At 45.0% G+C, this 17,569-nt stretch overlaps 1 protein-coding gene across 3 annotated transcripts in view; it reads right to left on the bottom strand.

The window, feature by feature from the left end:
* Positions 1-17,569, bottom strand: part of COCH (cochlin) — a 288,645-nt gene that overhangs the window by 83,737 nt on the left and 187,339 nt on the right. For all 3 annotated transcript variants that reach the window (XM_078659413.1, XM_078659414.1, XM_078659412.1), the window contains exon 9: positions 6,232-6,335. In XM_078659413.1, the coding sequence (XP_078515539.1) occupies positions 6,232-6,335 (104 nt within the window). The remainder of the gene's footprint in view (positions 1-6,231; positions 6,336-17,569) is intronic.

A 17,569-nucleotide genomic window follows, 5' to 3' on the forward strand; every position in this document is an offset into this window, starting at 1 on the left:
GGCTGCAGCACAAGCGATACAGCGGGCGATTACCACACTAGATCTGGAAGACGTATGGAGGTCTAGGAACCGTAACCAGGGAGGGTACACACATTATTCTGCTTTTCATAATATCCATACCAGAATAGATTACTGGTTGGCCTCCTCCTCCATGATGACCCAAATTAGTTCCTGTATGGTGCTACACAGGACGCTGTCTGATCACTCCCCTCTGCTACTGGTGCTGGAATCTCCTAAGAAAACGATTCCTCCATTCACCTGGCGCTTTCCACCTTACTCGCTGCAAGACCCAGTGTTCAGAGGCGAACTTGCAGAGGAGATAGATATCTTCTTCGAGGCAAATGTTGGCTCCGTGGACAGTTTCCTCACTGTATGGGAGGCCTTTAAGGTCTATATTCGTGGAGTGGCTATGTCGAAGCATTCTAGCGTACTTAAATCTATCCGACAGCGGTTGGCGACACTTGAAAAAACAGCTGGCGTCCCTTGAGCAAAGACAGCAGGCCTCGTCTTGTGACGCGGTTACCGAGGAAATCAAAACACTGATCTCCGAATATCACGAGAAAGCTGACAGAGAGGTGCAGCATATGGGGAAATATGCTACCGCGCGCACATATGGGAGGGGGAGCGACCGAGTTCTTTACTAGCTAGACTACTCAAAGGGAATAGGGGGAAGCCCCTAATTTTGGAATTGCGGGTCTCGGACGGACGTACGGTGACTGAAGAGCTGGACATTGCGGATGAATTTCGGAGGTATTACTCTGATCTCACAGATGAGGCGACTGATTATCTGGATCACATCGATCTGCCGCAACTGTCCAATGCCCATCGTGAATTCCTAATGCAACCCATAGAACAGGACGAAATAATGGAAGCTCTTGCGAGCATGCGCTCAGGTAGCGCGCCGGGGGCTGACGGCCTGACTGTTGCCTATTACAAAGCCTTCCAAGACAAATTACTTCCCCATTTGGCGTCGCTTTTTGATGACATCTGTGTGGATGGCGCTATGCCGCCCTCGATGAGAGAGGCTTTTATAGTTACCATACTAAAGCCAGGGAAGGACCCCAGTGAGTGCAGCTCATACAGGCCTCTCTCGTTGTTAAACGTGGATACCAAGATCTATGCTAAAGTGTTGGCGACTCGCCTCGCCCTCCTGGCCCATGAAGTAGTTGCACCGGAGCAGGCTGGTTTCATCCCCAGCAGAAACTGGACGTATAATATACGGACGGTATTGGGAACCATACAGCATGTTCGGCAGGACGCAAAGGCAATTGCAGTCTTCCTGGACATGGAAAAGGCCTTTGACTCCGTCGAGTGGCCATTCATGACCCTGGTATTGCGGCGGTTTGGTGTGGGCGAGCCGTTTCTTCAAATGATAGGGGCACTGTACCATAAGCCCACGGCGAGGCTTCGCCTGGGAAATCTGGTTACTGACCCTATCCAGATCGGCAGAGGAACGAGACAGGGATGCCCCCTTTCTCCGCTGCTATATGCCTTGGTGGTTGAGCCACTGGCCTGCGCATTGCGGGAATACCATGGGCACGAGGGAGTCAGCTTTCCGTCTTACAAGATTGTTGTCTCGACATATGCTGATGACACTTTGCTGTGTGTTCGTGACCCAGAGCACAACCTGTCCTCCATGCTTAGAGAGGTTGTTCACTTCGGGGCACTCTCTGGTTTTAAGGTCAATTGGTTGAAATCGGTTGCATTCCCGCTCACCCCGGTAACGAGACAATTTGACACGGAGTTCCCCCTGCAGTGGTCCAGCGACCCAGTTAGGTACCTGGGGGTCCGGATCCACACTGATCCTGAGACATTACTCCTAGACAATTATGTAGTAAGCTGGAAGATGATATTGATGTTTGGTGCAAACTCCCGCTTTCACTCATGGGGCGCATTGCTATCATGAAAATGGTAATTCTCCCAAGATTCCTCTTTCTATTTAGCGTGATTCCGATGGTGCTTTCGAAGGCTTTCTTTCAGACTCTGACGCAGCTAATGGGTAAGCTCGCCTGGGCGGGCAAACAGGTCTCTTTTGACACTTCCATATAAAATGGGCGGCCTGGCAGCCCCAGATCTCGAGCTATACTATAGAGTGGCACAGGCAGCACATCTCCACACTTGGATACATGGGGATGAGCACATTCCCCATGTTCGGATGGAACGGCTTTTTGGAGACCCACTGCTAACACCGGCCACGATATGCCGGCCGATGGACCGCAGGACTGGCATATTGGACTCTATTACAGCCACGAATCATGCTTGGCACTCTCTCCTGCAGGCGCAGGGGGAGCTCTCATGTATTCGCCCGCATTGCCAATAGAATGGGCCCTCTGGCTTTCGCCGCTTACAGAGCGAGGCGTAATCCAAGCGTTGCACAGCCTGGCCATCTTCACGATGGGAGACTTGTTCTTAGATGGGACAGTTAAGACGTGAGACCAGGTGGAGACGGACATCGCCTGTAGCTCAATGTTACTGAAGTTCCAGTATCATAGGGTCCGCAGCGCATTCCTGGAATTGTTGGGGCCTGATTTGGCGGAGCCACCGGAGGTTCCGGAGCTTACCTATGTAATTAAGGCAGAGTCACCTCGTAAACTCGTAACAGTGCTGTATAAGACTGCAATGACACATAGGGAGCACCAGTACATGAAAGCCAGGGCCGCCTGGCAACAGGACTTGCAGACCACTGTCGATGACGACATGTGGAAATATTGCTGCACGAGCACGAAGAGGATATCGCTAAACAGTAGACACAGATTGATCCACTTTAAATTTCTCCAGAGGGTCTATTATACCCCAGAGCGATTGCATAGATATGGCCTCCGGCATTTGGCGGAATGTGAGCGTTGCCGCATGCAGGTCGCGGATTTTTTGCATTTGGCGTGGACTTGTCCGGGGGTCAGTAAATATTGGAATGGCGTCTACACTGAATTGAATGAGATCCTTGGAACAGACTAGACCCCTGATCCGGCGCTGGCGCTATTGGGATACTCCAAGCCTTTGCCAGTGGCCGTTAGGCGCCTTGCGGACATGGGAATGCTGATTGCCAGGCGCGTGCTAGCGATGTGCTGGATGAGAGGGCCTCTGCCCACGGTGAAAAGATGGGCGCATGACATGTTGTACTGCTGCACCCAGTCGGAGCATTACAGTGAGCTATTGCCACTGACTAGTCGTCCAAAGAACTTCAGGGGTCTCTACCAGGCGTGCCTGCAGGCGAGGGAGCTAGATGTAGTGGAGGACGAGGAGACGGCTGAGGAGGGGGGAGCACTTGGAGGAGTGCAAACTGCTGATGTGGAATAGTTTCTGACTTAACTGAGCAGTCCTGGGTGCTGGCCCAGGGGGAGGGGAGTTTGTGAGCCTGGTGGATGGGATTGGGGTTGCCATTGTTTGGCACCTCAGAGCAATACCCGGTTGATAGGGGTCGTGGGGCTGGATCTGGACCTCCCCACAGTATGTGGCTGGGAGTGGGATGGTGTGCTTTGACCATCGCGGTTCTGGACCTCCCCACAGTATGTGGCTGGGAGTGGGATGGTGTGCCTTGACCATTGCGGTACTTACGAGGCAGCAGAAAAGTCCAGACTTATATGCAGGTAGGTACGGACATTTTAGTACAGAATGTAGATAGATGTGCATGGCGGGAGGGGGGATGGGGTGGGGTTTCTTTTGAGTATTTGCTTGTGTTCTGACCTTCTTGAGAACATGGATGGCTGGCGCTGTGGAGCAGGGCATGGGGACTAAGCATACTATTGGGCACAGTAGGGTTCAACTAGGGATGTGAGATGGTCCTCTCCTTCAGATGTCCCCACCCCCCTTTTTTGCTTCTGTTTCACACTATGGAACTATTTTGCCGCCGGACCTCCGGGTTGTCGGCTTTATGGCTGTGTTGAACGAGATACGTTTAGTTATCCCTCCTTGACATTTCGAGCGGCCGGCCTCCGGGTTGTAGGCCACGTGCTTTGTACCTCACGTGCTATAACCAATAAAGGTCTTTGAAATTCGAAAAAAAATAAAATAAAAAATAAATTGAGAATCTAAGAGTTTCCCCCCCTTATTTCTGCCTTGAGTGCATCCCAAACCGTTTCCAACGGAGCAGTACCCAAGTTATACCCAAGGAATTCTGGGATCCAATTTTCAATGTGCTGACAATAGGTTTCATTAAACAATAATGCCCTTTCGAATGTCCAACTACTACGATTGTATTGTATCTTTCCTGTATCAATACTTATTAGGGGATCATGATCTGATAGAACACTAGGTAAACGATCTATAGAGCACTTAGTTATGATGGTGTGGGAGGTAAATATGTAATCTAGCCTAGCAAATTTAGAATGTGGGTGAGAAAAAAAAGTAAAGCCAGAATTATTAGGGAATTTCATCTGCCAACAGTCCGAAATCCCATGTGTATTGCAGAATACCTCTAGGGCTCTGAATACTTTTGGTTTCCTACCCTGATATACATAATTGTGCCTCGACGACCAGTCAGATGGTAGATTTAGGTTAAAATCACCACATACGATCATTGGGGCTGGCCAGTGTACTAATTTGTTGGTCATAAATTCCAAGAGGTCAGGATCGTCTGTAACACACCCACATACCGAACAGATAGTTATTTTTTGTCCGGCACCATATAGACACTCCGTAATTGCCCACCATCCTAATTTGTCAGCAGCTGACCGTTTACATTAGAGCCCCCTCCTCCTGCCAAAATAGCCACCCTTCGTGTTTTATTTGTCGGAGTTGTTGCCTTGACCAATCTATATCCGAGGGTTTTCAAAAGTTGCATTTGGGACCCTCCCACATGTGTCTCTTGAAAGCAGACTATGTGCCCCAATTGATTTGAGCCCTATTGCTGTACTCTGTCTTTATTTTTTTTGGATCGTCTGGGTATACCCTTCTCGCTTAGGGCGACATATGCAAAAGAAACAATTAATGGACGGAATGCTGGACAATACAAGCATTCACCCCCAGTCACAAGGATCTGGATTAAATCCATCTTATTTTGCTCAACACACCACCCCAGTTTGGACCCAGTCATAAACAAATCAGTCTTGACCCTGTTCCTTGTGTGAACAATCCAAAACAAGACAATGGAGGCTTCCCTCTTATGCTGTACCAAATCACTTTTGGTTTGCCAATATGGCAAGGTGTCAGCAGCTGTGTGGATGAGAGATTCAACATACATCTAGATGCAGTCTTAGTTACTACTCCTTTACGCATATTTGCCACTGGGAAGCTTCTGGATTCAGTGCTTTTTGGGTCCACTTCTGACTGACCGTATGCTTTTGCTAACCATGAAGATAATTCTATAGGAATAGAAGTCGGCCTAATGAGTGTCTGTCTATTTACACCTGGTGGGCTTGGCTTAATTTGGTGCGTGGTGGAGTCACCGCAACAGTTGGGTCAGCAGACCACAGACAAGGGCACTGTAGGCCTCCGCATACAGATGAATATGCCACTTTCGCTACCGTCCAAAGTTAAAGTCCACCCAAATGGCAAACTATGCTGTTCTTCTATATACAGTGCCAGTTCTTGTCGGACGAGCTTTGTATTATTTCATGAAACTACCAATGGCTTGTCTCCTTTCTCCCTCTTATACTTTCCCATATAGTTTACTTATGTATAGCATCATATTGCGGTTACAATCCAAGGTCTTATTTATAACTGTGTACTTCAGTCCTAGATCCTACGATTGACATGCTTATGAATTTAAATACTGGAGAGCATTCTGTACTGACTTATTGTTTGCCATTTGAAAGCGAATCAAGTTAGACACAATTTGCCTTGTATAGTTGTATGGTTTTGGTTTTCCTGTAAAATTTATTAAAATCATTTGAACCAAAAAAAAGAGGAACGTGTGGTTGAAATAAAAGTCACCCTTTTGGGGTCAGGCCCAAACCACTACCCAGAAAATCAAAACAGGAGAGTTTGAAAATGGGATGTAAAGGAGACAATATATTGAGCACACAAAACATACTTGCATATAATTCTATATGTTCAAAACCTTCAAATTAAGAAAGACATTTTAAGAATGGTTTCTGCTCTTGTCTGTTGAAAAGCAATGCTCTCGAGCAGCTGAAGGATGAAAAGCTGAGGCTTATGAAAGTCAACTGTAATAGCATTTCACAAAATACTGTTTCACAGAGAAAGCATTATTAGGAATCATCTCTAGCACAGTCAGTTGTGTGTGCCTCATTCTATCTGTCAGTTTGAATGGTAGCGCAGAAACATGCTTACCAGTATTTGAATTTCCTCCTCTGAAACTGGTCTCCTTTATTGCAAACAAAACATCCTTGGCTGTAGTGAAGTTTTTCAGGTAGAATTCCACTTTAGGTTGCTCGCTGCATAAAACATCAAAATCAAAATGTTTAAAATACTACACTTGACATCATGTTTGAGATGAACTAAGAATAGAAAGCCATCAGCCAACCAAGAAGAATGTAATCAACAGAATTAGGAAAGGTATATGATACTTACCCTGGAAGCATCTGTTCTTGGCATGTAGAGCTGTAAATTCACATGGTTTGTGTACTCCTGCAATGTAGTGTTGGGTCTGAATGTTTGCAAGTTGTTTTTCTTCGAAGAATTTCCAGTCACGAAGATAATGATAGAGTGATAGTGTGCATGGACATCAACACTGTTCTTTCGCCAGAGAATGAGAATGGAGTAAATGAGTGTACTATAGAGATGTCCATGCGTGTACAATAGGAATAACAATAATGATACCTGCACCAACCATAGGTGTCTGTGGAGGAGGGAGGGTGCTTGCGAATCGACAGCCCTATATGCGAAGAACAGATCTTACAAGGCAACATATACCGTTCGAGCCATGTGTGCTATAGATACACATGCTTTGAATAGACTGTTTAGCAGTACTCTTCGAAAGCAGTGGCTAACCAGTGGGCGTTGCAGTTGTTTGAAAAAGTGTTTTCAGGACTGTCTGTCCTACATTAGTTTGTTGGTGTGCTAATACATCCACACAATAGTGTTTAGTAAATGTGTGTGGTGTACACCATGTAGCAGCGTTACAAATATCAGCTGTAGAAATGTTACCTAAAAAGGTCATGGATGCTTCTATTTTCAGAGTAGAATGTTCTCTGGGAGGTATAGACAAAGTTCTTTTGGCTTTGATGTCACATGTTCAAATACATTTGTTATATTCCTGTGTAAGACCCATGCAGCGAAGCAGCTTATTTCTTACGTTATCCTATTTTTCAGCAGTAAACTTTTGCACATATTTGCGTGTGCCGCAATATTTGATTTGTTTCACTGAAACTAGACATGTTTACACATCTAGCTCCGCATAACATTATCACAATGCCCTGAACATCAAGTAGAAGGTCTCTTCTCACACCATGTACAAATATCATCTCGATCTTCATCCATGGTGCTACAGGGCTAGCTACATATCCATAACATCACTAATCTATACGCACATCGCAAGGCTGCTTTCTATTATAAAAGATGAGCATCCCAAAAGATAAGGAATAGAGGCACTCCAGCTGACACAGAGCGTCTTTGCATGCTGAAAATGTACCATGCAGCGGTCTCACATCTCGTGAAGGGTGTCCAGTATGTGACCAAGACTGGGCCCTTTGTTCTCTCCCAACAGGTAATGTGTTGGATCTTCCCTTGGGGAGATTCTTGGTACTACACCTACATACACTCTAGGTACACGTGGAGTAGGGTTTGCATCATAGGAGTACTTTCGATTTCTGCCTTGTTTTATATGCCTGCATACATACGTACATTGTTTTAGCACCATGGTAGAACTATATCTACTATTTACGCTTTTGGTGCTTGTAATCCCTATTAAATGCTTCTGTCCATTAATTATTGTAGCACACGCATTTATTTTACAAAAATAAATGTTGGTTCAAAAAATATATTGAAAACGTCCCACTGTGTATTCTGTTTACCTCTCTGAGAATAAGTGAGCAAAAGTGACTAAGATAAAGTTCTCAACTGTTTGCAGAATCTCGGAGGGGTCAGGGCTGTCATGTTTAGTGGTTGCCAGATACCATTCGCTCCCTGGTAAGATTGGGCGAGTTTGGGCGGGGGTGGGGAGGGGGTCTGGGGGCTTACAGTGGCACGGTGAGCTACATGGTTTCTAGGCCTACATATCCGGTGCAGGTGTCCGGAATCAGTCTAGGCACCAAGACCCTAGTTTATGTTGTCCAACAACGCGCAGATCCTAGGGATTAGTAGGAACTATATGACACATTTAACATCACATATGGATGCACATGCAAGGCCTGCACGTTGTAAGTGTAATAAATAACAAATGATTTGTCCTATAGAAATATCTAGTGCTTCAATTGTTTGGCTATTACAATAAATAACAAACCTTTCCCACTTTGCTGCGTAGCATGCTCTAGTGGTTGGGTTTCTTGCTTCTTTAGGAATTGTCATGCAATATGATGGTAGATTTAGGTAGCCAAACTATGACTTCAGGAGCCAAATTCCTAGGTTGAGCTCCTTGGGGTTTGGGTGTCTGATTTCTCCATGGTTCTAGGTGAGAAGGTTTGAGGTGGTGTGGAACTACTGAAAGTTCCAGTAGTGTGGTGAACCATGGTTGACAAGCCCATGGGGAGCAATCAAAATGTGGGCGATTGATGTTTGCCTGAGGGTTGTAGGATAGAAGCACAAATGGTTTTACCATGCAAGCCTCTACCACGTAGCCCAACCAGGAATTCGTCTTAAACATGATCTTCTTCACCACGCATGCCTTTACCACAACAGTTCGTGGTATAGGCATGAATGGTAAATGGCTACAGTCCATATGGAAGTGTTTTGACAGTATGTATAAGCTTAGAGGTCTGAGATCTAATATTGGTTGTAGGGAACTGTCCTTTTTTAGGATTAGGAAGTAAAGTGAACAAACCCCTGATCCTTGGTGTTGCATTGGAACTGATTCTATATCTCCTTTTTGTTAGAAGAGCTTGTGCTTCTTGTTTAACCCTTTGTGTGCTCGTGAAGGAACAGTTCCGTCACGAGCCTCGGGTGGGCTGTGCTGGTGATGGAACGGTTCCTGCGCTGACGTTCTAAAGAGCGGGCGGGGCCGTGACGGAACCGTTCCGTCACAAGCACTTCTCACCCGAGGGCCGTGACGGAGCGGTTCCGTCACGAGTACATGAGCGCCGCGCGGCCCCGCCTTCCTCTTAGCGCTGCGGTGGAATAGCCGCCGCAGCTAAGGGGTTAAGCAGTTGTTGTTGCTCTAGTTCGCCTTGAGTTCAGAATAGCACCACTTAGTAAATGAGTCCAAACAATGAACAAAGTCACTTGATTAGTGTCCTTATTGATACGCTGAGTCTTGGTATACATTTTCAATATATATTTAATGTTCCTTTGAAAAAGATTTTTGAATAATAGCCATATTCAAAAATCTTTTTCAAAGGAACATTAAATATATATTGAAAATACATACCAAGACTCAGCGTATCAATAAGGACACTAATCAAGTGACTTTGTTCATTGTTTGGACTCATTTACTAAGCGGTGCTATTCTGAACTCAAGGCGAATTGTTATTTCACCCAATGTGAAGGGTGGTGCCCCTGGACAGACGGCACTTTAGGATCAGCACGCAAGAACGACAAAATAAGACTTTGGTTTGTAAAAACATAGGGTTGGTGCCCTTTTTTGTTGTTCTACAGGTCCACTGTCCAAAGTGTAAGTGTACAAACATGTTGTTGCTCTAGTGTTTGTGAATGCAAGGTGGAATATTGGGAGGATTGCTGGTAAGCTCCAGGCAATAACCATGTTGGATAATGTCCAACACCCATTTGTAAGATGTTAATGATTGCCAAATGGAAAGAAATTGATGCAGTCTTTCCCCGACAGGTGTATGATTATCGGGGGGGAATTGTTATCAAGTCACTGCTTGTTGCGAGATGGAGAGGTACATGTTGGCCGCACCTCTGCCTTTACATTGCCCCTTCTGTAACCACCTTTGTAAAATCCTCTAGAGGTGGAAGATTGATCCTGTGGTTTATAGGAAGACGTGCTGGCATCTGTGGAGGTACTTTTTGAGCCTCCCCTATAAAAAGAGCGGTGAAAGGAGCCTCTAGTAAAGAGTGACTCTAGCGCTCCCATAGATTCTGCCACTTCTGAGTCCTTTCCATTTTTTCAAGTGATTCATCCACTTGAGGACCAAAAAGATGTTCCTTGTCGAATGGAGCATTAAGGATAAGTTACTTACCTGTAATCCTAGTTCTCTTCCAGGGGTATCCTCATCAAAGTCATAAGCACTGAATATTCCCGCCCATGTGCGGGACCCCGGAAACAATATAAAAATATAGATCTGTTTACTGAGGGCGAGTATCTGGAAGTCACAGACCTTGCATATATCCAGAACAAATCACCCATGTTTCACTTCACATATCACAGATTGAAAAGGGCCTTAAAAGACTTCTACCCTTCGTTCCCTTCGGAGCCTGAAAGTCTGAACACCCTACAACTACTCATTACCACGACAGACACAACTCACATGGTATCCAGACTATACTCCAAAGCACAGGAGGAACTACCACATGACACCGTGAAAGCCAAAGCACGCTGGGATAGGGTGTTATTAGAACCTTTGACAGACCATGAATGGACGCAGACATGCGCACTAACTCAGATCCTTACCCCGAATGGTAACCTCAAGATCATACATTACAAATTCCTTCACCAAGCGTATTATACGCCTGCACGGATGTGCAAATTTGGGGATTAAGTGGAAGATTTGTGCATAAGATGCGGTAGCGATAGCGCAGATTTCTCACATTTAGCATGGGGCTGCGTGAAAGTGCAGAAATACTGGGTAGACGTGACTAACTCAGTTATGCTGGGTTCAGAAGTGGACTGCACGATACAGGTTTGCCTTCTAGGCCTCATACCACACCTTAAATCCACTAGACGGAAGTTCTGTGCGGTGTCACTACTTTTGGCCAAAAGACAAGAAGCTCAATGCTGGCACAGTAGAAAAGTTCCTAACCTGACCAGATGGCTGCAAGACATGTCCAGCTGCAGAGATAAGATTTTAACGTATGAGGAAGAATTGCCAGCGAAATCAAGGCCTAAAGACTTTTGGTGCTATCTAACGGACTATTTACTAACACTGACTGATACAGAAGAAGAGGGCTCATAAGGCCCAATTCTTTTACAGACATTTGCTATTGTATTAATATGGTGCCCGATAAGTTCCGCAGTAAAACGACAATGTCAATATCCCTCAATCCACACGGATTGTGGGCGCAGATATACACCTTACAAAATATGCTTTAGTCAGGTCTCTTCATTTTCAGGTCATGGTTAGTTCTTTACCTTTAGTTACAAAGGGAAATGTATGAGTTACAAAACGCAAAACCACGAGTATAATTTTTGTTTACATAAACGGAGTTTATCGACGACGCAAATAACGAATGTCAGTATTCATATACGAAAGTATATTAACCCTCAGTCACGTCTATGTTGCTTTGAGGCCGGCCCCAGGGTTGTAGGCCAGCATTGATGTACTTTTGTAAAGATCAATAAAGGTTTTGCAAAAAAAAAAAAAAAACTATATAAAAATATATATGTAAAAAACACATATATCTAGCTCCACATATATGTATGTATGTACATATATTATTTTTCTCATACCAATGCATCCTCAAAAAAGAGCCTAACACAATATAAAACCTTGTGCATGTACTTCAATTATAAAGGAAACAAAGAACACATTAAATCAAATATCCTTTGAATTTTGTGTTTTAATGAGTAAAACCACTCATAACTCCTGAAAAATGCTCATAAAAAGACATTGTTAGCCTCAGGCTGCATTGAAAAGCAATAAGATAGAAAATGAAAGCATTTTCAACAAAAAATGGCGTTCGAAGCAGAGTCTCAGTGTCTACCACGGCTGTATGGCAGTGGTGGCCTGGAAGTTTAATAGAAGCAGGTTTGGTGGGCAAAGGGGCTTTGTTACTCATGGCACCTTGACTAGCTGGAACATCATGGGACTTAAAGTTCTATTTCCAGCTCGGAGTGGGAGTCTTGTATAGACAAGTCCTTTTCTTCTTTCGCAGTGGAAACTATAATTTCTTCTTTGATATCTTCACTTAAGATATCGGGGTGTCTTTGATATTTTGTCGCTGCATTTCGTTCCGTCAAGCCTGGTGGTCACAAAGTGTCTTTCCGAGCAAAATGAGCGACAAGCATCATAGTCTTCTTCCTTGTGCTCTAGAGACAGGCATAGGTTACAGACTTTGTGACGTCGGTGCTGGATATTTGTGTGGCACTGAGAGCAGAATTGGAAAGTGGTCTGTTCCATCTGCAGATTACTCAATGGGGTTTGTGAAGATTAGAAGCAAAAAAAAAGCCTAGGTCCGAAGGCCGTGGTTGGAGTTTTCTCGATCCAGCTGCTCTAGAGTTCTTGATAAGCCATATTGGGCCATATGTAGGTGGCCAAATACCGGTCGGTAACGGCCGATTTCGGCCGTTACCGACCGGTATTTTGAGTTTCAGATGTAGGTGGCCAAAATATTACCGATTCTGTCAATTTACCGATTCTGTAAATTACCAAATCGGTAAATTTACAGAATCGGTAATATGGGATGTAGGTGGCACTGGAAACAGTGCCACAGGCCCTTAGGAATTCGTTATTTACCATAAAATACAATTGCATGGTAAATAACGAATTCCTGTGTACATGCACATCTGTGCATGTACACCTGTGCCATGTGGCACACATACATGCCCTAAGGGCATGTATGTGTGTCACATGGCACACAAGCCAGAATCAGGGGTGCAACAGGGTGTCAAAGTGACACCCTGTCCCCCTTGACAAATCGGTAATTTTACCGAATCGGTATTTACCGATTCGGTAATTGACTTTGATTCCTATGGGCCGATTCAGTAATTGTTACCGAATAATTACCTACATGGCATTTACCGTCATTTGTGCTGTGGGGGAGAAGAGTAGGACGTAGGTGGCCTTTAATTTTAGTCTCCAGCTCGCCCGGGGGGAGAATGTGAAGGTTTCGGGTTAGTTTTGTTTGGTTGTATTAGAGGAGGGGGGAGGGGCATGGAGCTGTTGATCGTGAAGAGGAATGAGGTGGTGATCTGACCAGTCGATGGGGATAATGTTGGAGAGAACAGCCAGGTCCTTGCTGGTGAGGAGAGCATCAAGGGTTGCGCAGTCTGTGTGACAGGTCACAGACTGTGCATTTTTTGGTTGTTATAAAAGAAAAAGTTTAGCTTTATTCATTGCGATGTGGTAAATAAATAAATAATACCCTATTTTTGACAAGGCATAAATCATAACAGATAGCTCAATAAAATAAGAGTCAAGATTCGAGGTAGTAGGAGTTTCTGCAGGTTTATTACAGCATAAAGGACAGGATCAGGACAACCTGCATAGGAACAGAATGGCAGGGCTAGAGTGGCCCGGCAGCTGCCGGGGCTGGGTCTGGGATGAGCGCGCTAACTTTTCATAACAATACACAGGCATATATACATAGCGCGAACACATAGCATTACATTGCAGTAGGCGTAGCAGTGGGTGGAACAGAAGGCGTGACGCGTAGCAGTCGCGAAAGATAACAGTAAAAGTGGGTGTAACTGGGCGTATACATAGACATGTGGTGCAGACGTAACAAAATATGTCATGAATGGGGCGGAAACATAGGAGGGGGCTACCTAAGGAGCCGGGACCTCTAACCTGGTGGTGCGCGTAAACTGGCAATGACGTATCACTAGGAGAAGCTGGGGGCTATGAACTCTGTGCTAGGAGCAGAGACTAAAGTCTGGAGGGTCGGAGCGACATGTACCTAAACCCTATCTAGTATCTGATGTTTAGGGAACATGTTGATATAAACTAGAAGTCATGAGGGGAAAAGCTAACTTGACTCTAAGACTGGACCATGCATTATTCTACATGTAGTGCGTGATGAAGAATATTAAATGACCATTAAATACAGTATTTCTCTAACGTGGAGCCGTATAGGCTAGACAATGACGGAAACTATTGATGCAGTTCAGTAGCTTAGGAATGCAGAGAAGGAGGACTGAACTGATAACTGGAACTATAACATACTCTTGGCAGACTCAGAGGCAGAGCCGAGCTGCACCGGGCACTGCGAGGCAGGAAGTAAGTGAAAGGTCGAGGATACAGGTGGGGGCTGTATCGCTCCTTAACGAGGCTTCAGGAGACAGGAGCTGAATCTGTGGTCCGGGCCCTGTTGAGGCCTAGAAACGGGGACTAAAGTCTGGAATAACGTGCACACTGAGAAACGTGGCAACGTAGCTTTACATAGGCCTGATAATCGTAGTATTCACGAGGACTGGAAACTGACATACTAGAGGTGGACACAACTGTAATTGCGTCATTAATCGGACATGGGGAATAACATATGCATATTGGTCATGCACACATAACATATGATGGATGAGGCGTAGGGACACAGAACATGGCAAAATTTACTTTTCCACATTCCCTCCTTGTCACTACGTTTCCATCAGGAAACATCAATATTCATGATACCATCTATCATTTCATACAGTACCATTTGTTCATCTCGAATTGTCTTGGAACGGGATTTAGAACGGGGCTTGGGACTAGGAATACAAGAGGTAGCACAAATGCCGCAAATCGCAGGGCCACATTGTATACAGAGGCAGCAGCTAAATATGATCGCTACTGCAATACTTAGAAAGGACAGGACTTTCCATCCCCATGCGGAAATTATATTCCAGAACCAACCGGACCATGTCCAGGTGCCTGGATCTTGGTGTAACAGATGGGCAATTTTATGGAGTCTGGTTATAGCTGAATAAACAGACGGCGCGTTATTTGGAATGAAAATGCAGCAACTAGATCCGAGAACTCTACAGGCCCCGCCCCTATCGGCCAGTATGACGTCAAGGACGAGACGATTCTGTAAAACGACAATTCTCATAAAGGATTGCTCTTCGGTTAGGTTACCTAGAGCGGAGGCAGTCTCATCTACTACTGCTTCGAGGGTTCTTGTTAACCTACGGATTAGCTTACTATTTACAACTGTACCTAAATAAGGGAAGACACCTTTATCAATATCAATAAATTGCTCTGCGGCGGTTTCAGTATAATCGACAATCGGGAGGTTTCTCTTGTGTCTAGTGTGTACTAGGAAGGAATTCCTATGGTAGTCAGGTGGGGCTAGAAAAACAGGTGGCAGTAGGAAGGCAATGTAACAGGTTCCCTCCCAATCGAGGGGCAGACGAACATATGCGGTCTGACCACAAACAAAATATGAATGACGTGAGGCTTTAAAAATAGATTTCCCACTGTCACTATACTGGATAACAGTAGTACATTCACTATGGCCTACTTGTACAGAACCCTTATTTCGGACACATAATTCGCCTTTGACTGGTAGTACTGAAATAGCAGGTGAGTCTGGAGTAGTATCAGACTGAACATTCAGGACCATGAAATTCGACGAATAATTACCTAAATTGTATACTTCATTTTCTAGATCTAAACCTGTTCTGTGGGGGAAACCTTGCTTGTCTGGGAAACATGTACTGTTAAGAAAAGACATATCTGTTGAGGATGACGTTAACGTGGACCATGCTCCACACGAACCATTATGTGAGAATGGATAAGGAAAGAGTGGCAGAACTCCCTTCGGTGTCTGGAAAGGGGGGAGTCGACCACACACCCAACAATTAGTGGCATTGCTGGTCTGGTGTGAATAATGTAACATACGGATAAATGAATTGTTACGCATAGCGAGGCGGTATGAATATTCGTGAGGAGGCAGATCACTAAACGTGTGCTCTACTGTAACATTAGCAGACTTATTTACATGAGGAACTGAGAAACACAGGAAAAGTGCGTAGCTAGTGCAGGAAATCATTATGCTGATGAATAATATGAAACTTAGAAAAACGATACATTGAATTGAGTTTTGACTGACTCTCTCACTATGGGGGTCTATTTTATACATGTCAGAAACAGTCTAACCGTTTCACCTAGGGGAGGACTTATACAATCAAACTGGCTGACTTATTTTACTAGACCGGAGCTTTAACTTATACTCCTGCTGCGGAGTTTTCTCTATCAGGGAAGGGGTTGTAACAATGTCTTTTGCGGGACAGTCCTTAAGAGCAATAGTTTGGCAGTCTTCAAAATCCTGGGAATCCTTGGAAATGTTTTTAGAAACGGGTTTCAGTCCATTGAAAAGTTTTACATGAGAAAGGTGGACCCACCCCTTCCTGCCTTCCAGTTTGACGGCAGTACGGGTGGTCAAGAGGACCTGACGTGGCTCCTTCCAACGAGGTTCCAGCGGACTTGATCTGTCAAAATTTCGGATCATCACCAGCGAACCTGGAACGATTTCATGCGGTGCCACCTCGGTATTGTCTGGAAATGCGGCGGCAACCTGTGAACGACATGAGTTGAGGGCAGACATCAAGGAAGCTAGGTAATCTGTCAGCATATTACATGAAACATCGGTAATACTTCGGGGTCTAGGAGTACCCCACATGTTAGGGGGACGGCCGAATACGACCTCATACGGGGACAGACCTGATCTAGAATGTGCGACCATGCGCATATAAAACAAAGCGACTGGCAGAGCTACTAGCCAGTCCACACCCTTTTCTTTACATACTTTGGCGATGCGGATTTTCAGGGTCTGATTATGTCTCTCGACTAGACCGGCTGCTTCAGGATGGCGTACACAATGGAACTTCCACTGGTACCCTAACAACAGGGAAACGTGCTTCATGAGTTCAGATGCGAATGGCTGACCGTTATCAGAATATACGACTCTAGGGAGTCCATATCTAGGGAAGAATTCACGAACCAACTGCTTGGCAGTGGTCGCGGCTGTGTAATCTGGGACTGGATATGCTTCGGTCCATCTGGACAAAGCGCATACAACTACAAGGACATACTTGAAACCTCGACATCGCTCCATCTGAATATAATCCATCTGGAGGACCTCAAAAGGGTGGTCAGGGGGCTGGAAACCACCTTGTTCCACCGGGACACTTTTACCTGGATTAAACTGACAACATATCATACAGGTACGGACTTTCTGTTTGGCTGCAGCTCGTAAATGCTTGTTGAACCAAATGTTCTGGATACTGTCTAACATAGCTTTTTCTCCTAAATGTGCTGGACTATGTGCGGTATTAATAATGACTTGAACCATAGAATCGGGGAGAAACCATGTGGCTCTACCCTTCGTTAACCATCCTTGATCTGTCTGGACCCCTCCTTGTTCGGACCATTTCTTGATTTCATCGGGAGTAGCATGTAACTGGATATCTATGACATCTTGTGTAGGGTCCTTAACTGTCATACATGTAGTCGGATCTGGAGTATGTGTCTGTGTCGGATTAGCTTGAATGTCTGGAGTCTGAGCTGTAAGCTTGGCTGTGCGATCTGCTAGATCATTACCTTGGGAAATAATGTCAGTAACTTTCGTATGTGCTTTGCATTTCATGATAGCGATAGATGTCGGTAAATGTATGGCATCTAACAGAGCTTGAATAAGGAAACCATGCTGAATCTTGGTTCCATGAGAAGTCATGAAACCTCTCTCTTGCCAGAGCACTCCG

This window comes from Lissotriton helveticus, chromosome 9 (assembly GCF_964261635.1).
Source record: "Lissotriton helveticus chromosome 9, aLisHel1.1, whole genome shotgun sequence".
Taxonomy (NCBI): Eukaryota; Metazoa; Chordata; class Amphibia; order Caudata; family Salamandridae; genus Lissotriton; species Lissotriton helveticus.